Here is a 22,692-nt window from a genome sequence, read left to right as displayed (position 1 = left end):
AACTAATATTGTGTGTGTGTGTGTTATACACTCCCACTACAGGTGTCGCCAGAGCAGCGCTGAACACTGAGGTACAGGTGTTACCTGTGCATGCCCTGTGGCGAACGCTCGCTGTGGTTAAGCCATGGTATTCATGACCACAGCCTGTTTGTTTCTCCAGACCGCCTGGGGATTTTGACTAACTGTCTCCCTGTCTTTGATAAACAACAGGCTCCGGCTCTAATGCATTTTAGAGCCACTCTTGCCCCACGGCTTTTATCAGCTTAGCCATGCTGGTTTAATCGGACAGCCCCTGTTTGTGTTGTCCTGTGTGTGTTTGTCTCGGAGCTCTGGTGATCCCCCTTCTTTGTCTCGTCAGGGCAGTGTCACCCAAAGAGGTTTATGATGGGGACGCGGGAGCCACAGCTGAGTAGATTAATGTCTACTGTGTGTGTGTGTGTGTGTGTGTGTGTGGAGAGGGAGGGGGTCGCACTGTGTGTGTGTGTGTGTCATTTCTAAGGATCCTTCAGCTGTTGCAAAAGTATGTTTTTCTTTTTTTACCCACCACAGGTGTCCTGTGGGAAACGTATATGGTATGTGAGACAAGTGGCACATGGAGGTTGTAAAGCAGCATAAACCCTTCCCTATAGCGGAGAGGCCAATCTTCATTAAGTGCCCTGGGAGCTGAGAGCTTTAGGAATAAATTATATGCCTCTGGCTCTGTGTAAATTGTACATAAATTAACAAGAAAAGTTGGATTCTGTGGATTATTATGGATTTACTTAATTGTAGTAATTTTAGTGCATTAATTCTATATACTTCAGCGATTGAAAAGTTGTATATTGGCATGTGTGCACAGCGTATATGATGTACCCAAATGAAACCAGACAGTAAGCAGGTGCAGTTGAAAGACCAGACAGACACATAATGGATTCCGTATAAATATTTAAAATACTTTATACAGGATAGAAATCTCTTGACACTCAAACAAAACCATCCATTACAAAATCTTACAAAAGACCCCCCGAGTCTGTATCAATCTCAGCATCAACCAGAAAAAGGTACAAAGACATTAATTTCAAATGTTGACAGTACAGTTCGACTCGTGAAACATTGCATGCAACTTTTCATTTGGACAGGAAGAGATTCTACAGTATCCTAACAGTGAGAAGCCTCGTGTGCCCGTGGAAGCCGTTTGTAGAGTCGAATAGTATTACGAAGCCACTAAGACGTGGAAAAAGTCTTTTCGACGCACATTGTAGAATCCCTTCCTACAGAGCGGCCTAAGTGACAGGGACACGGGAGTCGTACTGTTATTTACAAGCACAATTTTCACATCACTCTCAGAGAGCTCTTGGCAAATACTCGTCATTGCAGTTAACACTTAAGACTATTGCACAGACTACAGCTTTAAGACAAAAGGAAGTGGATTATTTTCATGGATGTTACGTGATCCTAGTAGCAGTTATTCCCACCTTTGTACCCTCGACCTTTGGCGAGGTTGATCAGTTTCATAAGGCTTTTGATGCTCTATTTTTTTTATCTTTTCTTTTTCTTTATTTTTTTTTTTTTCAAAACTGACTATGAACAGGCATATCCTCCTGCGAGAGTCATAACTAAGACTTTTACAGTTTCCCTTTGGGTTGTAGAGGTGATGCAATGCTTGTGTATAAAAAGTTATAGCTGTGAATTATTTCAGTGTTGAGTGATAGTTTATGAGAATGTTATAAAAAAGTGAGAGTATGACTCTACTCTTGGTACCTACTTCTATTTCAGCGTGTTTAATCTAATGGCACTAACGCTCAGACACTGCAACACTGTGGCAAAATCCAGACCAGCACGTCACAATCGACTGTATGAATAATGCAGTGAGGTAAAAGATGGTAAACACCGTTGTTACTATAGGTTTTGGTTTTTAAGAATAGTGCAGTGAGCTTCTTCATCCAGCCAGCATTGAGGATACAGTGCCAGCCGGCTGGAAGTCAGTGGGTATCTTAAGAGAGTTTTCACAGAGACAAAACATTTATACATGTAATCAGGGTCAGGGTCGGGGTCTGTTAGCTGGTGTGAATCAGTTTTGCGGCTCAATTAGTAACCAGTTACAGCAATTATTACATAAGAGAGAATCTCTTAACTCAGTGTATAATACAGTGTTTCGTGTGTATGCGTGTGCATGTGTGTGTTCTCCTTGCTTGCAAGGCCCATATTACATGATGTCCCATGTCCACTCTGTATCTAGGACACAGTGAGGTTTAGTCATCCCTCAGGGATCCGTCTCAAATCTCATCTTCTCAGTGTCACCACCTCTTATTACATAATGAGAGCGGTAGCAAGAGATAAAGTATTTTTAAACCCCTTTTGTTTTCTTTTTTTTTTCTTTTTTAAATGATCAAGTCGGTCATGAAAAGTGGCTCAGTCGCAATTCAAAAGTTCAAAAGGCCGCTCCGGAAGACCTCTCCAACTTAAACAAAATGTTGAGAGGGGCCTTGAGTTCTGTCTTTCTTTCATTTTCTCTCCTCTCGTCGTGTGCCCCTCAGCAGAGGGTCTTGAGTGCACCTGAAGCACAGAGGAGAGTCTGCATGGGGTAGGGAGGTGGGGACACCACCTCCTCAACGACCTGTTCTGGCCGGAAGCTGAAGGGCTGCAGCTGGACCTTCTTCTTTAGGATCTGTCCGATTCCCATTGAGGGGAACTTGCTGCGGTGCGTCGGGCTTTCGGGATCACTGCTGCTGCTGTTGGAGGGAGGACTAAATGCTGAGGTGGGGTTGAGGGGGCTGAAGGCGGACTTCGGAGGACTGAAAGCCGAGCTGCCAGGGGGGCTTCCTATGGTGCTCGGGGGGCTGCCGCTGGTGTCAGAAGAACCACCCCAATCTGACGAGATGCTCTTTTTGGGCTGCGGGTTGACGATGAGGACGGGAGGACTGGGGATTGTGGCTTTCTTCAAGTAAGAGGAGTCGGGCTGGAAGGCAGAGACGTGACGGGGTGGGGACAGAGTCCCGTTGGTCAGCTTGTACCAGGGTGAAGCCGGGGTGTCTTCAATTTGCTCTGCTTTGGAGAGGGAGCCGAACGAATGCATGCCAATCGGGGATGGTGCTGGTGGAGCGGGTATATTGTGTTCGGGGCTTGTATTTACTTGTGGAAGGGTGGCCAAGCGCCTCCGTTGCTGAGGGGTGTTGGGAAAGAGAGGGTGGATCTCTAGATATTCCATAGAGGAAGAAGCGACGGTGCCAGGTGGTGCCAGAGGTGAATTACGATGGCCTCCAGTTATGGCACGCAAGAGACCTGTGGAGGAAATGAAAAGGATTGTTCACATTTCTGCATTCCAATACTGCATTATGATGTTGATCAAACAAACATCCGCAATATCAGTTTTTGCTAAACTCGCTGCAGATACAACTGAACTGAACGTAAAGTGGAGAACTGCAGCTTCTCTGAACACTGTTGGCTGAGTGCCCTACACATCTAGGTGCTGTAGGTCATGTCAGTGAATACATAACTCTATGGCATAATCATTTGAGAGCATTAATAACCCGGGGGAAAAAGGTATAAGAACATTCTGCACTGATTTTAACCTTGTGAGGAACAGCCTGTTCTGGCATGCTGGATCTAGAGCAACCTATAGGCGTTCCCTGTACGACTTATATCACTACGAGAAGAGGGAGGGGAGCTTAGGCCTCGGTTTAGCTCCTAGCCCCCGTCACTTGTAAGCTCTTCTTCGAGGAGTGCGTTAAAAATTCCAAATTTGCCAGAACTGAATTTATTTACTGCTGCTGTGTCGCTAGATTAAACTCCATACTGCACGCTTCCTCCTGTACTATACTATCAGTCATTTCATCTGACCATCAACGGGTAAATGAAATTAAAAAGAAGTGTTCTTGTGTTAGCCCTTCGATTGACTGGCAACTTGTCCAAGATGTTTCCTCTCGGATGGATGGAAGGGTGGTTGGGTGGGTGGTAGGATGGATGGATGGACAGCTAAACAATAGACGGATGGACGGATGGATGGATGGATGGATGGATGGATGATGGATGGATGGATGGGGAACTACGTGTGTGGGAAACATGCATGCTCAGTCAACCTACCCTGTACAAATAAAGGTAAATAAATTAGAATGAGTAAGTGATAGTTTGTTATCAACAAAAAACAGACACTGCATCTTATTACAATATCTTCTGTACAAATCTGCCCAAGTGTATTTGTACTGCGCCACATGATTCCTCACCTGTCCTGTGTTTCTTCTCCTTGCTTGGCCCCTTGCTAACAGCCAGGTAGACGGGCGTCTGTTTGGGGGGGATGGTGAGCTTGTCGACGTGCTTCCTCCACTGGGTCTGGAAGTATTCGTTTTTCTGCTTTTCTCCTTTCTTTTTCTCCTGGAACTGCATCTCCTAAAAAAAAAAAAAACAGCAAACAATACATTACAACGGCACTTAGCGTTTGACAAACCTGTTTTTCCGCTACACCTAACACCTAAATTGAATTTTGATGAACAGTTTGGAACTACTTCAACACTCGTGGGAGGGTGACCAAGCGCCTCCGTTGCAATGATGGCATGTTATGTGTAAGCATGTGTAATTTGTTTTTCCTGCACCCACAGTTATTGAGAATTGCAGCTGTTGGCTGGGATCCCCTTACCCTGTACTCTTTAGAGAGTCTCTTCATTTTCTTGTTGAGGAGGAAGTAGACAGCCAGAGTGTGGCAGGCGCGGTTGGTGAGGACAGCGCTCAGGACCTCACTGTGCTTGTAGCCCATCTTCTCCGTCATATGCAGCAGCACAGTGTGGTTGATTTCCTCAATGTGGATCCTTAAACGCAGAAAGGGAATGCAGAGCGAGAATGTTAATGCTTTGCGATGCTTTAAAGTGAACGTGGAAAAAAAAAAAATAATTCTCCGTGTTAAAAAAAAAAAAAAAGATTAAGATTGTAAAAAAAAAAAAAAAGATTCAGACAACAAAGTCCACATTTAAAATGTGCGTGAATCTACCTGTTGAGGTACGGTGCCCCTGTGTTCTTGTTGGCCAGTTGTAGCCACGAATCAGCCATCACCTGATGGATATTGGGACGCTTGTTGGGATCTGGTTCAAGAAGCTTCTTCAGAAGACAGATGGCAGCTGAGTCAGAGAGAAAGGAAGAATAATTACTCACACGCCACCACAAACACTTGACTCACCGCATAAAGCGTAAAAATTTTCCACTGACACGATCAGTAGCGTGACAAATTTTTCTTGAGAATTGTGGCTGCTCTTTTGGTTGACAGCTACAAGACTGAACATTAAATGTTGCCCAATTTCTCTACCAAGTAGCACACCACTCATAGCTGTTTTCTAATTTGTAGTTGGAGCAGAAGTGCAACTTTCAGAATCCCTCTGTCTTGACACAGTGCACTCGACAAACATCCTCACCCCCCCTCATCCGCTTTCATTCAGTTATTAGATAAGAGATGAGATGACGCGACACATGTCAATACCTCCATTAATAGTCACTTACATAACAGGATATAAATCACAGCCTGCTTTGCATATTAGAGTTGACACTGTTGTGACATGATGAGGCCAAGTATCTGTGGTATGAGCGTCAGTACTCCGAGCCAAGTGTTATGCTTGCATGCAAATCCCCCCCCCCCCCCTAATTATCTCATGTTGCCTCACACAACAGCATTAACCTGTCCTACTACAGTTAACCCATTCAGGCTGTTTTTGTGTAAAAGGAAAGGTCACAGAGATAAATAAAATAGTGACTGATAAAAATGTATTTCTGCCAAGGCAACCACACGCAATCATAACCCTAAATGATTTCGTTTCCAAGCCAGCTACACACTCAGACTTGACTCCCATCTGGTCGACCATGAGGGGTGAGTACAGTGAAAGAACACTAATGTGCATTTGTGCGTTCAGTATTTACCTGTGGAGAGCGAGGGAGGTAGAGGGTTCATCTCCTTGTCCACCATCTTCTGGTGCAGGGCTCGGAGACTGAAGGGCTCCACGGTGAACGGCAGAGTCCCGGTCAACATCGCATACATGTTCACACCACTGGAATACCAAAATAACACACTTCAGCGCCTGGTGAACTCATGAAGTAAATGTATTTAAATAAGTTGATATTTGCCTGATTATATTGGAAAAAAAGGGGAAAACACTCACATGGACCAGACATCCACCTTCGGCCCGTACTTCTTCCTGGAGAGCAGCTCTGGGGCGGCGTAGGCCGGACTTCCACACTGGGTGCTGAACGGGTCAGAGTATCCCAAGATCCCAGCGCAGTTGCTGAGGCCAAAATCTGAAGGACAGATGAGGAGGGGTGAGTGTTATTTCTGGGGTTTTTTTTGGTTTTTTTTACTGTCTTTTCACCTCACCCATTAAATGAGTCGCCTTATCACAGTGTTACACACACAAACAGAAGCAGATTAGCACTATGGTGAGAGCTTATAAGGGTTTAACAGAATATTTAATTGCTCTTAACGCTTCACCACATGTGGGACACTGTGAAACTCTTCGCGTCCCTCTCCAACTGAGAAAATCTTTTTATGTTTACTGTAAAGTCGCTGGCATCAAGCGCCTTCTTTTGTTATTAACTGGTTTCATATTATTCTTTGCTTAGGGAAATTTTCTATTTCTGAATTAATTTATTGCATTTCCATATAAAGTCTTGTTCAGAGGACGTTGAAAAGAAGCAGCATGACAATAAACAAGGAAAAGAAGATGAGGACTGTAAACGCGAGAGGTCTTGAGTTACCTATGAGTTTTATGTTGTCCTGCTCGTCCAAGAGGAGGTTTTCTATCTTCAGATCCCTGTAAGACAGAAACAGGAGATGTCAATGCCTGTCATTGTTTACATTTGATAACTTATCTAAGCCACAATCATCATACAATGCACAAACAGGAGAGGTCAGTCCCCCCCCCCCCCGCAAACCCCAACACATACAGACACCCCTCCCAATGTGGGTCACGCTGGCTGATTTTCAGGGTCTATTGTGTGCCTCCAGATCCCTCCTTAGTCTTAGAAATCCTGTTATACAGTTATCTACATAGGCCATCTCAGCATGATGGAACTTTAGTTCCCAGGCTCTGAGCGACATGGAATTGAATATTCCCGGGAAGAGCTTTGTGAAATCTATTTGTGAAATTTGATTCAGAGATACAGTTTATATGTAGATTTTCCTAAATGAAATCAAACATTTTCTCATAAGATGTGATGGTATTTGTAGGAGAAATGCATTGGGATGATTAATATATGTGCAGAGCGTGTGGAAATCTAGTTGTACAAATCATTTTTTCATTTTCATCTTATTTATTTTCTAAGAAAATCCGTTGAAGCTCTCTTGGACCGTAGCGTAGCAGTTACTGAGCAGACAAATATGATTATTTGTGGATTAAAAGTAATGTGTACAATAAAGACTTAACTTCGACTTTGAGAAAGAGATTGTGAATTCAGCTTTAACTAATTAACAGCTGCAAAACTTCAATACTTTTTTGAGGCATTTGTACAAATTCTGCTCGAACACTTGATATTAATGTGTGTGTAGCTCTGTTTTTTCTTTTCTTTTACCTGTGCACCACACCCGCCCTGTGCAGGTGCTCAACGGCCAGCACCAACTGCCGGATGTATTTCTGAGTCTCCCTCTCATCCAGGCGTTTCTTGTCGTAGATGCGATTCATGAGGTTCCCGCCGGGGCACAGCTCCATCACCAGGTAGTAGCTGTTCTCCGTCTCCAGGATGTCCAGCAGCTGCGTGATGTTGGGGTGGCGGATCATCTGCTGGATGTGGCCCTCCCTCCGCAGGTTCTTGGTCACATACGAGTCTTTCTTGGCCTTCCGCTTGTCGATCACCTTCACCGCCACCTGGAGAAATTGAGACGGGAGGAGAGAAAGAAAAGATGGAGTGAGGCTGTTATTTCAGACAAAGCACCAACTCTGCAGCTTAAGTGTGGCTTTTAAAGTTTGCACCATATGATATGGCGAATAACACCCACGGAGAATAGAGCACTCGTGCACTGCTGTGACTTGGAGAAGGGTTTTGACAGAGTTGTGGTGTAACAGGTGATAAGCTACTCAGTCTCCATTGCAGGGTAAATAACTCGACACTGACCTCTCCCACACAGCTGCTCCCAATGTGGGGCAACCCAGGCGCTTGAGAACCCAGAGGCTACGGGGGGAGGTGTGTGTGTGTTTGTGTGTGTGTGTGCTGTAGGGGTTACTGAACCATCATAAACTAGGGGAAAAAAAAACAAATGTTACCCTATCTGTTGAGAAGGCGCCAAGGCCAAATGGACAGTGAATATTCCCCCATTTGCCATGTGAGTTCAGTTGTCAGCTAAAGAAACATGAGAAGCGGCGACAAATGTAACGACGACGCTGAGCGAGGATAAATTAGGGGCTGCTCACTTTCTGAAGTAGATGCAACAGACTGAGGAGAACAGATTCCCAGTCAGATGTGCTAAGTGTTTTTTGTCTTTAATTGCTCATCCCAGCATCTGCCTGTGTTCCTCTGCCCTTGTTGTCTCATTGAAGAAGAAACCTGCAGACCCTCCTCATAAAAGCCACAGAACGTGCGTCCTTTACCTCGATGACAAAAACACTTTGCTTCCCTCTGTAGCTAATTACTTTTAATAATGTGCCCATCTCTATTTCATCCTTTGCCCGTGTCTCCTTGTATCCCGTCTAGACTGGGTTCAAGAGCACGGCTTCCATACACAGCAAATCATCTCAAGGAGAGCCCACAGACACGGAAAGGCACGACCAATGAAACTAATCACCATATCCATTAATGAAATGGTGAGGGCCAAAGTGGGTGTGTGTGTGTGTGTGTGTGTGTGTGTGTCCCCTCTTTCTTCTGTCCTTCAGCTTGTCTTTCTTTTTTACTTTCGTCCTTTCATCTCTGATAATTGATTCACCTCTGAAAACCTTTTTACGACTGCTAATTAAACCTGGCTGTATGTGCTTGTGCGTGTGTGTGCGTGCGTCTGTGTGTGTGTGTGTGTGTGTGTGTGTGTGTGTGTGTGTGTGTGTGCGTGTGTGTGTGCCTGTGTTGAGCTGTCACAATACTGTAATAGATGGCCCGTGTTTACGCCAGGCAGAGTGGATATGAAAGGGGGTACAGGGTATGTCTGGGGGGATGGGGCACTGTATTTACAGTAGGCTAGTCTATATGAGGAGATGGGGGTGGGTGGGTGGGTATATAGAAGGGGGAGGGGTGTGCCCAGCCAGGGGGGCTTCTGCGGGGGATTCAGTTGTTTATCAGGCGCCCCTCAGACAGAAAAGGGGGGGAGGTGGGCTACTATGGAGGGGAAAGTGGGTTACAGACATCAAAAACACATGCATATGACCTCTCCAGCCCCCTGACCATGACAGCACCATCTCTCACCTCTCCTCACTTTTATACCCCCCCCCTGCCAATAGACACACACCCAGCCTCTCATACCCCCGCATCCACTCTGACTTTCTAGTGATGCTAAAAAAAGGATCGAGGAGTCTTCCCGTATTTCCTTTACCCATGCTTTTGCCAGAATAAACTCACTGCCCCCACCCGCTCCCCTCCAGCGCCTGTTGGTCCCTCTACCCCACTGAATGAGAGAGAGAGAGAGAGAGAGAGAGAGTGTAAAGAGAGGGAGAGCATGTGATGCGTTTGGTTGTGTGATTGCCAGTGTTTGCATCATCCTCAACAAAGAGAGTGAGGGAAGGGGAGAGGAGCGCTTTCTTTCCTCCTCACAGCAACAAAAATGGGAGGGGGGGGGGGGCTCAGAGTGAGCTAATGTTTAATATGCTTTAATATGCTAATTATTAATTTCAGTGGCACATATTTTGTTTTAAACAAACACAAACAGTCTACATGAGGCAACACATAGGGAGCAGGGGTTACTTGTTTTCCAATATGCAAATGTCCTGCTTGCTCCCTCCAGAAAAGCCAGGAGAGACAAAGGCAACCAGTGGCCAATGGTAGTCCATATCAAAGCCCTGCGCTGGCAGAATCATAATGAGGCTGAAGCCCATTTATCAACGACATGATTTCATATGCAAGTAGCGCCACTGCTCTCTCATAGGCCGGGCAATATCCCCCTCTGTCCCTATCACAGGCTTGCGCGCCCACAGTGGTGAGATCACCACCAGCAGCAGCTCCAGACAAAGCAGAGCCTCAGAGAAGCAACACCATTAGTTACCCAAGCACATGTGAGGAAAATCACAGGCAGCTCTTTCCGTCCCTCACACACACACACACACACACAAAAAGTAAATATTGTCACTAGAGTTTGGCTGGAAAACAAGCCCTGCTGTGCATATAGGCGAGTTGAGCAGCTGGTGGTGCCGCATGAGCTCATTAACAAAGCCTCCCATCGCCAACAGGGCTGGTGACTTTCTCTGAGAGAGATGAGGGCTGATTGGATTGGGACGTTTTAAAATCTAAATGTGAGAGAGATTTATAATAATATATAAACTGTCATTATAAATGGAGCTTTTTTTTTTTCTGACTGACATGTGGGCATGACACTTAAAACCATATCAGAGCCCCTGGTGCATGGCACTTATTGTTTTTAGATGTTCAAGCCATGATATACCAGTCAAAACGAACTCATTTAATTAAAAAAAAAAAAAACAACATGTTTTTTTCTCTCAAAAGTTGTTTTTTGGTTTAAAAAAAGTCCAAGAACGCCAATTCACGTTAATTCTGTTTACAAGATGGATTTAAATTATGCCAAGATAAACAAAATATATTGCATCAAACCCTGCTGAATTTCAAAAGGTGTGACAAAGTCCTCTTACCTTCTCCCCGGTCATCGCATGGAGACCCTCTCTAACTTTGGCGAACGATCCCTCTCCCAGCTTCCTCCCAATCAGATAGTTCCCGACGCGTTTGGTGTGGTAAAAGTTCTTGAGGATGTCCGCCGCAGGACTGCATAGAGAGGCCGGGAGGATGCTCTCATTCCCGGCGCTGTTTGGGGTTTTACCCTCGTATAACCCGTTGCTGTTGTCCACTACCATGTCGCTGTCTGCAACTGGCATCACAGCTCCCTGGTCAAACGTCTCCTCTCTACAAGGGGAGACAGCTACGTCACTCGCCCAGCTTAAAGCCAGGTATTAAATGCTTACTGTCCGGTAAGGTGCGTCAACTCCCCTCTGCCTCTGTGCGTCTCGTCCCTAATAACAAATTAAGAGAACCGAAGCTTTTGCGCCACCTGTTCACCCGAAGCATCCAGTGCGCGCACTCAGCAGGTTCCTGCACAAGTCACGATTAGTGTATCAGCTTAGATTTAAATGACACACACAGAAAAATGTCAGACTCTGTCATGGAAAGTTATTAACTGACGCAACCTGTCTTAATACTCGTGTGGGTTTAAAATAAAAAACCTAGGCTGTCACTCGGCGTCTCTTCTCCACACATGCACGTCTCCTGAATGCTCTGCGCTCTGGCAGCGTGTTTTTCAGTTTGAAGTGACTTTACCGGCCATCTGAGGGGGCGTTTCTTAGCGTGAGGGTGGGAAAAACACACACACACACACACACACACACACGCACTGCCCCTCACACTGGTGGTGGCAGCGGGGTAATTTCCAATCCAATCAGCGTAGGCGGGCGGAGCGCATGTGAGAACAAGGGCGACAACTCCGCCCGGCACCGCCGCCTCGCCGCTCCGCACGGTGCGCTCACCGCGCGCGGCTGTGAACAAAGAATACATTTGCAGCACGAAAAGCAAGAGACTGCAACATTGTCAATACATTTGTTCAAATATTTTCTTTTATCCCGACTGATTTATTTGTGTCTTCATTGCAAGTACATTACATTACAGATTCATTTGGGTAGATATTGCGCGTAAAATGTGCACACCATCCACAATTCCACGCAGGTGTGGATCTACTGTGGCAATGCGTTCACATAAATACATGCTGTCCCTGAGAGGTGCTCCATTTCATATAAAACAAGACAGCCCAGGCAGCTACTGGCATGTTCTCGTGATATAACTAGGGGGGTGCTGAACTTGGAGTTCTGCCAGCATAGGAAAGTTTTTCTCCAGCACACTGAAACAAAGAAGTGTTTTTCTCTTCCCTCACTGAGGTGTTCATTGACCTAATTAACGTGGTGTCCTTCAGTCCAAGGAGGACACCTGTGGGGAGGGACAACAGTTTGAGACACGTTTCTTTCTGTGTTTGGCTTCAAGGCAGGTTAATCTGGCCTAATATGGATATACTGTATGTGCAATAATTACAGGGGATAATCACACCTAATAAATCCAACAGAACAGCCCGGCTGACTTCTGTGTTTTTTTTTTGAGCTTGTTTCAAATATGTGTCTTGTGAAACTGTATTTTGTGGTGCTGCCCAACCAGATTTAATGGTGTACAGAGGTGTGCTCTGCTTTGTTCACTACCTGTATGGGTTCCTAGAAGGACAGAGAAGAAAAGCCTATATGCACATGTGAGTTTGACTTGCCCGCTTGGACCATGCTTTCTAGACACCAGACCAGACACACAGAGATGGACCCAAAAGAATAAGTGTACCACCATCTATTGGAGCTTTTTTTGTACTACAAGAACACATGCAGTCAGTCCTGCAGTCTCAGGCATGGGTGAGCCTGCAGTGTTGACCTGATAGCCATTAATCTGAGACCAGGAATGCACCTCTGTGGTGAAATTATGACTTAAAACTGTGGATACGTCCTTGGAGTTTTACAGTCAGCTGTAGAATACATATATAACAGAGCATATATAACATATACAACATAACAGAGGGGTCTTATTTTAACGATTTTGTAAATGATAATGTTTAATTCAAATGACTTTTAAAAGCACGTATTGGAAATGTTGCACATGTCTTTTATTGTTTTAAATACGAGAAGCATGTGCCACAATAAAAGGGGTTATTCCACTTAAACTCCTTTGGCTGGGTGACTTGTGGCTTGACTTTGCATCCCAGAAACATCAGGTGATGATGACAACAGTAATATGAATTGTCCCTTTTGGTTTTGTGCTGAAATAATAAAACAGCAAGTGCAATTTCAATCTTCGGCTTGTTTAAATCTGAGGCCAGCATAGTGATTCTGGGAGGAGGATATTGTAAGATTGCATGTGTGGCCTTCTTCGTGTGTATTGTACCTAATAGACAGTACTGATGTAGGGAAACTGTGCACAGAGAAGGGGAGGAAGCATAAATGGAGAACCAAACCTGATTTTTTGATGAGTCCTGATGGGATAAATCGACCTAAAGAGCACTCTGTAGGCAGCATAATACATCCACGGTAGGCGCCCCTGTCCCATACATGCTCTTGTCCTCAAGTCCTCAATCCCTGCAGCACTGCGCCACCCAGTGGACACAACCCGGAACAACACGATTGAATCCCATCATGCTTTGCCGTGCCCGCCGACCCGAGAGCCACCGATGCTAGGCTAACTGTCGCTAGCTACGGGGAGCGGACATGTTGTACCGACCCTTTCTTGAATAAACATCGCTGTAAGCGGGGAATCGGGAGTAAAAGGGGGAGGCTCGCAGCGTTGGGCAATCATGGATGCCGTCAACGCCTTCAACCACGAGGTAAGCCGTCTCCAAGGGCTCGCTGAGACCCCGAAGTCACCGAGTCTGGCGGTGCTGGTCATGGTGCTGTGCTGCACCGGAGCTAGTGGAGCAGGACCGACCAGCGGGCCTAGCTAGCTGGACTTGTCCATCCTACCTGGCTCGGGAGGTTAGCCGAGTGTTGTAGTTACACCTGCAGCACTTAGTAGTGTTACTGGAGCAGATGAAATGGTTTTCTGCTAGCTAGCAAGCTAACACAGCGGTAGCCGGTCCACAGCGGCTTCAGTAACCTTGCACAAAGTTCGCAAACCAATGTAAATGTTAGCTTGTGGGAGCATGGCCACCAACATTGGGGTTGGCAACAATGCTACTGGCCACCACACAGAAAGGAAATGCATTATTCAGTTGTTATTGTCTCACTGTAAGCTTATAAACTTAATGTTCACCACTGGTTCAATGATATGCACTCCCTGTGTTTGTTGTGGTGTCAGGCCAAGTGGATGTAAGGCCCGAGGACTGGTGGTTCACAGTGTTAGGGATCCAGTTAACAGACAGGTCAAGTCATCTAATGGTGTGGGGTTTTTTTTGTTGTTGTTGTTGTTGTTGATCTTTTAGTTTTTCTCGTTTCTGCTGATGGCTTTTTTAATCCCTGGCTGTAACAGTTACCGTGGCTTGGCTCACTAAAACTGAGTGCAAACACAAGCCTGCAGTGGTACCATAAGTAGCTTGTCCTGGTGCTCATGCATTGCACCAAATCAGCACAACAACAAGGTAACGATGAGCTTCTCATGGAAACCTGTCTCTCACTTTCATTACTAGTTTCTGTCCGGATCAGATAAAGAAAGCAGTTGTTGTTGTTGTTTATGGATGCAAATCTCTGTTCATTTGAGAAATTCAGCATACTGTCAATAGACACATATTAGAAGAGTAAACATGTGCTTCACTGATGTCTAAATGAGTTTCTCTCAGATGCTGGACCATTTTGCGTAGTCCAGAATAAGGAAAGCAGACCATTAGTGCACCACACAGCCACAATATGCTTTAGCATCCTCAAAAGCAGACACAGGCCAAGTGTGTGTGGGTTATTTCTAATCTCCTTGCAGCATATTGAACTAGACTTTATCCTGTTTTTCTATGTAATGTGAGTTACGTCGCTGTGCGTTTGACGTCTTGCATCCTCAAAAATGTACCTTAGTGCCCTCAGACCAGGGGAGAGATTGCGAAACTCTCATTTACAAAATTATTTTCAGGTGTCTGCTCGTGCCAAGGCGAAACTAGAAAGCGAAACTGGTAAACGATAGAGAAGATTTCATGCATTTACTGGTTATGCAGCACTACAGTGCAATGTACCGCAACACCAACGATTGTTTAGAGAGAATAATGAATAATACAGCAATCACACAGGAAGTGAAAAAGTTTTCCACTAAACAGTCACAGCATCACTTTTCAGATCATCAGTATTAGCAACCATCAAAAGATCAGTAATCCAATTAATGTTATTAAATATTGGGATAATCATTGCTTAAAGCTCATAATGTCTGATTTAATTGCGAAACTTTTTATTTATTTTTTCGGCTTGGCTAATGATTCCCCCATCTCACTGATTTATTATCTTCTTTGTCTCTAGTTATTCTCACTGATGGACTCCAAGCCCCCAATCTCTCGGGCAAAGATGATCTCCATTACCAAATCAGCCATCAAAGCTATGAAAGTAAGACTGCACTGCACTGAGTTTGGCATTCCTTCATTTTGAGAGTTACATGTATATGTATTTGAGCGGCATTCACTGTATTTCTGTAATTATATCCCGTATTTTTTTGAGCCTAGCCTATATATATAGACGATACCACGCTCACTTGCTTCTCTCTTTCTCAGCTCTATAAACATGTGGTCCAGATTGTGGAAAAGTTTATCAAAAAGGTGAGACAAACCTGTCTAAATTCAGTCGTCACCCGGTTTCTCCTCATCAAACATGAGTAAACTCAAATCTGTTTTCTCCTTCTGCTCCCTTCAGTGTAAGCCTGAGTACAAAGTAGCAGGCCTGTATGTGGTGGACTCCATCGTCAGGCAGTCCAGACACCAGTTTGGAACAGACAAGGACGTGTTTGGTCCAAGGTTCACCAAAAACATTACAGGAACATTTGAGAACCTCTGCCTTTGCCCAGTGGAGGACAGGGTAAGAACAAGAGGAGCTGTTTGAAACTTCATTATGGTGTTGTAGTTACAAATAGAACCACATTGGAAGGATTTTGTCCTCTCTAATGATAAATCACCCTCCTGTCATTCCCTCTCCTTCACCCGCTTCCTTGCTTTCTTACTTTAATTTGTAGAGTAAGATCGTGCGAGTGTTGAACCTGTGGCAGAAGAACGGGGTGTTTAAGATAGAAGTCATTCAGCCGCTCCTGGACATGGCAGCTGGCTCTAGCAGTGCTGCTGCACCCTACACAGGCACAGATGAGCCAGGTAACTTGTTTGTAATGTTGATATCAGTACATATATATATATCAGTCAGCAGAGTCAACTTTAAAGTGTCTCACAATCAAAACATCTTGCACAACTGTTGTGTTTACCAACATCATCAGCACAAATTCCTAACTGCTCTGAATAACCTATAAAGGAGTTGTTGCATTCACTGGTGAAAATAATGAACGTTTGTATTGCGGATGAATTTGTAAATGTACTTTTTTCTTTTATATTGCATAAAACAATGTAACAATGTGCTAAAATATAAGTAATGTTATCTTTGTGCTATTCACACACATGTTCATGCCGTGTCTCTTCGCTCAGGTTCCTCCCCACCTCCAGCCAAAGAGCCGGTTACTACGGTAACGGCAAACTCCACCGCGACACCTGCTGCTCAGCTGCAAAACTCTGATGCCTTTGCTGCTGTGGCACAGCTTTTCCAAACCTCACAGGGTCAGCAGGTGAGTGTCGTTTTTCTTGTGTCACCCTTGCTTGCACACCTCGTAAACCCTCACTAATAACTCTTCTCCGTCACGGGCATTTTTTTTGTAGCTTCAACAGATGCTCCAGAACTTTCAGCAGCAGCCAGTGAAGCCCAACACCAACACTCAGCCCCCTGTCCATACCATTCAAACACAGGCGCAAAACATCACTGCTGGACTGGGCATGGCCGCCCCGCAACCTCCCGTGCCCACCCAAGCCACCCAGCAGAAGACAGCCTTTGACAAGGTGGCAGTGCGTTTTTGTATTTTCATATTCCATCAACAACTAAATATACTCTGAACAACACGGCAGAGGCCAGGCACTGTTTAGACACACACTGTCTGTATGAAGTTGATAAAAACGGCATAATTTGTGCACCGTTTACAACCATTACCTGTCTCTCCCTTAGAAATTGTTGGACCGTTTTGACTATGACGACGAACCAGAAGTTGGGGAAGAAACAAAGAAGGATGAAGTCTCATCACAGCCCTCCTTGTAAGCCATTGATTTATTACATATACCACAGTGGCTCAGCAATGCCAAGAAGTGGGAAGCTCCGATTGATTTGCCGTGAAACTGATTTGATTTATTATTTTTGTCATCGCAGTGTGCAGCAGCCTCCACCTTTCCTACAGCACATGGAACACTTTAAACCGCAGATGATGAACGTGTCACAAGACCTCCCACAACAGGTAAGAAATACTGCAATACAAAACTGTAAATACGCACTACATTTAAAAATATGACAATAAAAGGTTGGTAGAGGTAAATCTTTTATTCCTACAAATTAACTTTCTATTCGGAAATCCCTACCTATTCTACGTGCACAATATTTACTCCAGTTGTCTTTCTCAGGTTCCTCTCCCTCCCAATGGCCAGCTCCAGGCCTATGGTTTACCGCCAGGACAAAGCTTCCCAGTTATGATGCCTCCTATGGGCCATGCTCTCCCTGGTTCTACTGGGCCTCCATTCCAGGGCTTATACCCTCCCCATAATGCAGTCCAGCAACAACAGGTAGACTTGGCCATAGTGCAAAATCTAACAAGTGAATTTAAAGTAAATGTGCATTTTTGCATTCCAAATTGAAATCTAAGAATTGGAAAACAGCTTAATATGGCAAGAATGTTCTATTGTACGGTAATTTAAATATCTTTTCCATATCAGGATATGTCAATGGACATGGACCGCTCCGCCATGAGAGATGGCAGACACGGTCGACGGTCGCACTCAGGCTCCAGGTAAGCGTCAAACAAATTTTCCATCTCAGCACTGTCATGTGCTCTTATTTATTATTTTGATTCATGCCGATGAGCTGCTCTGTGATCATTTACGGTGAACATATCATTAGTTTTTTTTCCCTCTCTCTCCAGGTCTCCAAAGCGGAGGAGGTCACGCTCTAATTCCCGCACGCGACGATCGAGGCACAGGCGATCCCGCTCGCGCTCCAGGGATAGACGCCACCATTCCCCACGCTCTCGCTCGCAGGAGCGCAGGGACAGAGAGAAAGAGAGAGAGCGACGGCAGAAAGGCCTTCCGCCACCCAAGAGTGAGACGCTAAGCAGTGAGTCATAATTTATTATCTATTTATGTGCATCTACTTATTAATAGATAGACATGGGCAGGAAATGATTCGTTAGGGGTGCGCAGTGTTTTTTAGTAGTTCCATAAAATAATGGTCATTGGATGACAGCATGGCATCTCTCCAATTCTAGTTCATGTTACATTTTCTTTCTCTGTTTCAGTCTGCAGTACAACTCTCTGGGTGGGCCAGTTGGACAAGAGGACACAACAGCAAGATGTTGCCTGTTTACTGGAGGAGTTTGGCCAGATAGAGTCCATCAATGTAAGCGGACTCACCAAGATCCTGTTACATTGATCCACATCCTGTGTTTGCATTTACTTACCCACAGATGAAATATGCAGATTTTTGTGTCTTTCAGTCACCTCATATTACATTTGACATATTATATAGTTTGTATTTTTCATGAAGAAGACGACAGAAGACTAACTGTTCAAACCAAATAGTGCATATCTAAATGGAAATCCCAATCTCCTTGTCTTTTTCCTCACCTGTCTGTCTTCTCTTCTTAAGATGATCCCTCCACGTGGCTGTGCCTATATTGTCATGATACATCGGCAAGACGCCTTCAGGGCTCTACAGAAGCTTAGTAGAGGATCTCACAAAGTTAACCAGAAAGCCATCAAGGTGAGTTAGTGACACACACTGCGGCTTATTAAAGCACTGCTAGACAAATGATCCGCAAGTCATAGAGAAAACTGAGAATTTTCCCATTGAATTAAGAGTAGTTTTTGTTTATTTCTTGCCAGATTGCTTGGGCTTTGAACAAAGGCATAAAGCCTGAGTTTAAACAGTATTGGGACGTTGAGCTGGGTGTCACCTACATACCTTGGTCTAAAATCAGAGAGGCTCAGTTGGAGGAGCTAAAAGAAGGAGGAATACTGGATGTAGACACCTTATCACCAGGTAAGAAGAGGCACATTAGGGAGTGATTGAAATGTGCATCCGAAACAAGTTGTATTATTGATGTTATTGTGCATTGTAGTGTGTTGACTGTTGACTCATGTCTGTGTGTTGTAGAGTGGATTGGAGTGAGGAAGTCTCTTGACCTTCCAGAGGAACTCACCCACAACGGCCGCTCGGAGCCACAGCAGTCTGATGAGCCACAAGTATTACCTGTGGCTGCGGCTGCCCCTCCTGCACAGGTAAACAGTAGCTGCCTTACCTATCACCTTTGGTAAAGAAATATCATTCGGAAAATTTAGCAAGAGTGTGTACCTGCTGTTCTTTCAGGGATGTGTGCAAATGCTCAGTTGATTTGTGTGTGTGTGTGTGTGTATGGTGCTCAATCAGAAGGATAAATATGGAGGCATTAGTGCCTCTGGGAAGCATATGCAAATAACCGTCTCATTTGGCATCCACAGTAAATCCCTGTAAATGTTCTCAGGTTCCTCCAATGCAGCAGCCAATGGTTGGTGTGGGCTCTCTCCAGCCTCCCGTCTTTCCTGGTCCCATAGGCATGCCTCCGCCGTCCTTCCCCCCAGGCGTCCCCCCTCCTCCTTTCATCAGACCTGGCTTCAACCCCATGCAGATGCCTCCAGGTAGCCCCTTCCTACTGCTGCCACCAAACCATTTCTCACTGGCTTTCATCCAGTTTCTCTCTGTTACTCAGTGGCCCGTTCTTCACACAAATTAAAGTCAATCTCACACCTGCAGTTCAGCTCATTTAGTCCAAATGATACATCATTGCTGTTTGGTTTTGTGTTCAAGGTGGCTTATTACAAATGCACCAAGAGCTGTAAACATGAATTTGTATGGGCTGAGCAGTAACTAATTCGTTGCGCTCCATGGACCCACATTTCGAAGAGACTTCTAATACTAAGGGGGGTAGATGGGATCCTAACGTTTTGCTTACTTTATAAGAAACTGCAAAATACATAGACTAGAACACAAGTCAGTTTCCTCATTTCAGATCTCATTGATCATGGAAAACCCTCAGTCCTTTTCAGCCCTCAGTCATGTGCTGGTGTGCATATATATATGTATATGTATAACTGTCAGCAGATTGATTCAATAGTTTAACTTGTGATATATGCTAAAATTATATATCTACGATCAAGTCTTGTGGTTGATCAGTGTTGATGTTACACCTCAACAGACCAGTTCTATGGACAGTTTTCACATTAACAGGCAAATGCACCAGAGTTCACATGAACCGAATCAAAGTGGCGTGTAAGCACCCTAACTCCTTTCACCCTTCTTCTCTCAGGTTTTCCTCCTCCAGGTACTTTGCCTCTAGGTCCTCCACCTCCTTCCAAAGGTGGAGTTGACGATCCGCCACTGGACCCAGCAGGTCTGGGCAACAGGAAAAGTGACGAGGTCCTGGAGGGACCTAACATCTTCAACAACCAGATGGGACCTATGGGTCAGTCTGTCTTTCTGTTTGGCGTTTTTTCAAAAGCTATTCATGATATGTCAAATGACTCCTACTATCTATCTATCTATCTATCTATCTATCTATCTATCTATCTATCTATCTATCTATCTATCTATCTATCTATCTATCTATCTATCTATCTATCTATCTATCTATCTATCTATCTATCTATCTATCTATCTATCTATCTATCTATCTATCTATCTATCTATCTATCTATCTATCTAATGTTGTCTGGATCAATCGTCAGAGGGTCTGATTTAGGTAAAGTGTAGTGAGTTGGTAGGAGCAGAAATGTAAGTGAAGTTTGATTATGATTAATTTGTATTTATCAGTGGAAAATACAGTATCAGCACCGTGCATTTGCTAATAAATGCTTCCTAGATGGTGGGATTTGTTGTTTGTATAGTAAATGAAATATTATATGGTGCTTTTGTACAATTAGGAAAGTTGATTTCAAAATTAAAGATGTTTTTGCATTTGTTCTCCAATCAGGTAACCAGGTAGGTATACCTCCAGGTTCTCTGCCAGGCGGTCCTCCAGGAAACATCCAACCCCCTTCTGGTGGTCTGCTTGGTGCACGGCCTGGTATAATCCCACTCCAGCGTCCTCCGGTTCCCCTGCCGCCACACATGCAGCGTTTCCCTCCACCCCACGGGCCACGACCCCCTCACCCCAACATGCCACCGATGCCCCCACAGATGATTCCCAGAGGTCCACACCCTCAGATGATGCACCATGAGCCCCCTCCACCCAAAGGAGGCTTTGGGATGCTCCCTCCCCACAATATGAGAGCCCCCTTCCCTCCACATGTGCATGGTCCCCCTCCTCAAGGTCCCCCTCCTCAAGGTCCCCCTCCTCCTTTTATCAGACCAGGGGGTCCTCGTGTTCTGGAGGTGCCGGAAGAAATGGATAGCAGACCATTCAGGGGAGACAGGCCCGGATTCAGGGACCGAGAGTCAGACAGGGACAGAGACTGGGACCGAGACAGGGATAGAGACAGGGACCGAGGGTTTGGCGGTGGAAGGCGTCCATTTGGTGATGGAGGGAGGGGAGGAGGTGGTGATAGAATGGATGGGAGGGACAGGCTCGGAGGATGGCAGGAAGACGGGGGCGATCACCGGGGAGGAGGATGGGAGAGAGACCGCGACCGGGACAGAGACCGCGACCGGGACAGAGACCGAGACAGAGACAGAGACAGAGACAGAGACAGAGACAGACGGGACTGGAGGGAGAGGCGAAGCAGCCTGGATAGCGACAGGGAGCGACCAAGGGGCGATGATGTGGAGAGGGAGCGAGGGAGGGCGGAGGGAGGAGAAAGAGGAAGGGGAGAAGGAGGGAGTCGAGAAAGAGGGAGGGGAGCCGAAGGAAAAGAAGGGGACAGGCCGAGGCGGTCAGAACGACGAGAAAGGACCACGCGGTGGGACAGAGATGATCGACTGGCCGAGCTGGAAAACATGGACAAATTTCGGACCGCTAACAACACGGAGCAGCCTAGTTTGACTCCTGCGGTCACCATGGAAACCAGTAAAGAACCAAGCGTGGAAGCTTCTCAAAACAAGTCAGATTCAGAACTTATAGCTCCGCCTCCAGAGGTAACTACTGCCGCAGCAGAGCCAATGCCCTCTGAGCCCTTACCTTCAGCTCAAAGTGAGCCCACAGAAAGTAAAGAGGAAGCAGCGTCATAGACTGGCTCACTTCTCCTTTAGCCAGAGACTGCTGTGAGCCACTGAAAGACTAAAACAAACAACTTGTTTTTCACTATGATAACCAGCCTCACCTCCTGGCAGATGCATTCTAACTAGTCACAGTTTGTCAGCTGGTAATTGAGAGTTTCTGGGCAGTAACATTTCCTGAAAACAAACATCCCCCACACATGTTGTAGAACATATCAAAATGGTCAAATATGGCTTTGCATCTGTGTCTGGAAACACATCGCCACTTAAAATCAGTTTAGAAAAATGGCTCCAGTTAAATATTGGCTGTCAGCTCTAGTTTTTCCTCCTTCCTGTAAGTTGTTTGCATGGTAACTTGGCTCTGTTCATTTGAGGTTAATTTGAACTTATATGGTTTTACTCAAGTTGGCTCGCAGATGAAGGAAGCGAATTATTTCTGTGACACAAATTTAGTTTTACTTCATTGCCACATCTGTGTGATAGCAGGCACTCCTCAATAAGCTAGATATGTTCATTTTAAGATTTTTTTTTTTTTTTTTTTTTTTTAAATCTGCCAAAATGTCAAACACTGAATACTGAATACTGAACATCTTCTCGAACAACGATATAATAATGGAGCCACCATATATTTTTCTTTGTTTTC

General features: G+C 45.1%; 2 protein-coding genes across 2 annotated transcripts; one reads left to right on the top strand and one right to left on the bottom strand.

Moving 5' to 3' along the window:
* Positions 1 to 2,387: 2,387 nt before the first annotated feature.
* Positions 2,388 to 11,068, bottom strand: hunk (hormonally up-regulated Neu-associated kinase). Its single transcript, XM_070843970.1, has 9 exons — positions 10,731 to 11,068; positions 7,522 to 7,814; positions 6,709 to 6,764; positions 6,117 to 6,252; positions 5,878 to 6,005; positions 4,961 to 5,087; positions 4,613 to 4,781; positions 4,203 to 4,365; positions 2,388 to 3,261 (listed from the first exon to the last, which is right to left on the bottom strand). The coding sequence occupies exons 1-9, from the start codon at positions 10,968 to 10,970 to the stop codon at positions 2,513 to 2,515; spliced, it is 2,061 nt and encodes a 686-aa protein (XP_070700071.1). The 5' UTR covers positions 10,971 to 11,068; the 3' UTR covers positions 2,388 to 2,512.
* Positions 11,069 to 13,352: 2,284 nt separating this feature from the next.
* On the top strand, positions 13,353 to 22,318 carry scaf4a (SR-related CTD-associated factor 4a). The gene is made up of 19 exons (XM_070843630.1): positions 13,353 to 13,492; positions 15,099 to 15,182; positions 15,347 to 15,391; positions 15,486 to 15,647; positions 15,802 to 15,934; positions 16,259 to 16,395; positions 16,487 to 16,663; positions 16,827 to 16,912; positions 17,025 to 17,109; positions 17,273 to 17,431; positions 17,582 to 17,655; positions 17,788 to 17,978; positions 18,160 to 18,260; positions 18,510 to 18,623; positions 18,746 to 18,902; positions 19,017 to 19,141; positions 19,384 to 19,537; positions 20,206 to 20,361; positions 20,869 to 22,318. Exons 1-19 carry the CDS (start codon positions 13,463 to 13,465, stop codon positions 22,059 to 22,061), a joined length of 3,363 nt encoding a protein of 1,120 aa, XP_070699731.1. The 5' UTR covers positions 13,353 to 13,462; the 3' UTR covers positions 22,062 to 22,318.
* The last annotated feature ends 374 nt before the right edge of the window (positions 22,319 to 22,692 follow it).

The sequence above is a fragment of the Pempheris klunzingeri genome, chromosome 14, assembly GCF_042242105.1.
Source record: "Pempheris klunzingeri isolate RE-2024b chromosome 14, fPemKlu1.hap1, whole genome shotgun sequence".
In the NCBI taxonomy this organism is placed as follows: domain Eukaryota; kingdom Metazoa; phylum Chordata; class Actinopteri; order Acropomatiformes; family Pempheridae; genus Pempheris; species Pempheris klunzingeri.
Note: the sequence above shows the minus strand (reverse complement) of the source record. Positions and strands in the feature narration are given on the sequence as shown.

Bases quoted from the DNA above. Each gene is read 5' to 3' on its own strand.
- hunk (XM_070843970.1), bottom strand. From the start codon at position 10,970: ATGCCAGTTGCAGACAGCGACATGGTAGTGGACAACAGCAACGGGTTA. The intron at 6,006-6,116 runs GTGAGTGTTTTC...TTGGTATTCCAG, and splicing joins AAGGTGGATGTCTGGTCCAT to TGGTGTGAACATGTATGCGA. The intron at 4,366-4,612 runs GTAAGGGGATCC...TTTTTTTTTTAG, and splicing joins GACTCTCTAAAGAGTACAGG to GAGATGCAGTTCCAGGAGAA.
- scaf4a (XM_070843630.1), top strand. From the start codon at position 13,463: ATGGATGCCGTCAACGCCTTCAACCACGAG. The intron at 16,396-16,486 runs GTGAGTGTCGTT...TTTTTTTTGTAG, and splicing joins AAACCTCACAGGGTCAGCAG to CTTCAACAGATGCTCCAGAA. The intron at 16,664-16,826 runs GTGGCAGTGCGT...TCTCTCCCTTAG, and splicing joins AGAAGACAGCCTTTGACAAG to AAATTGTTGGACCGTTTTGA.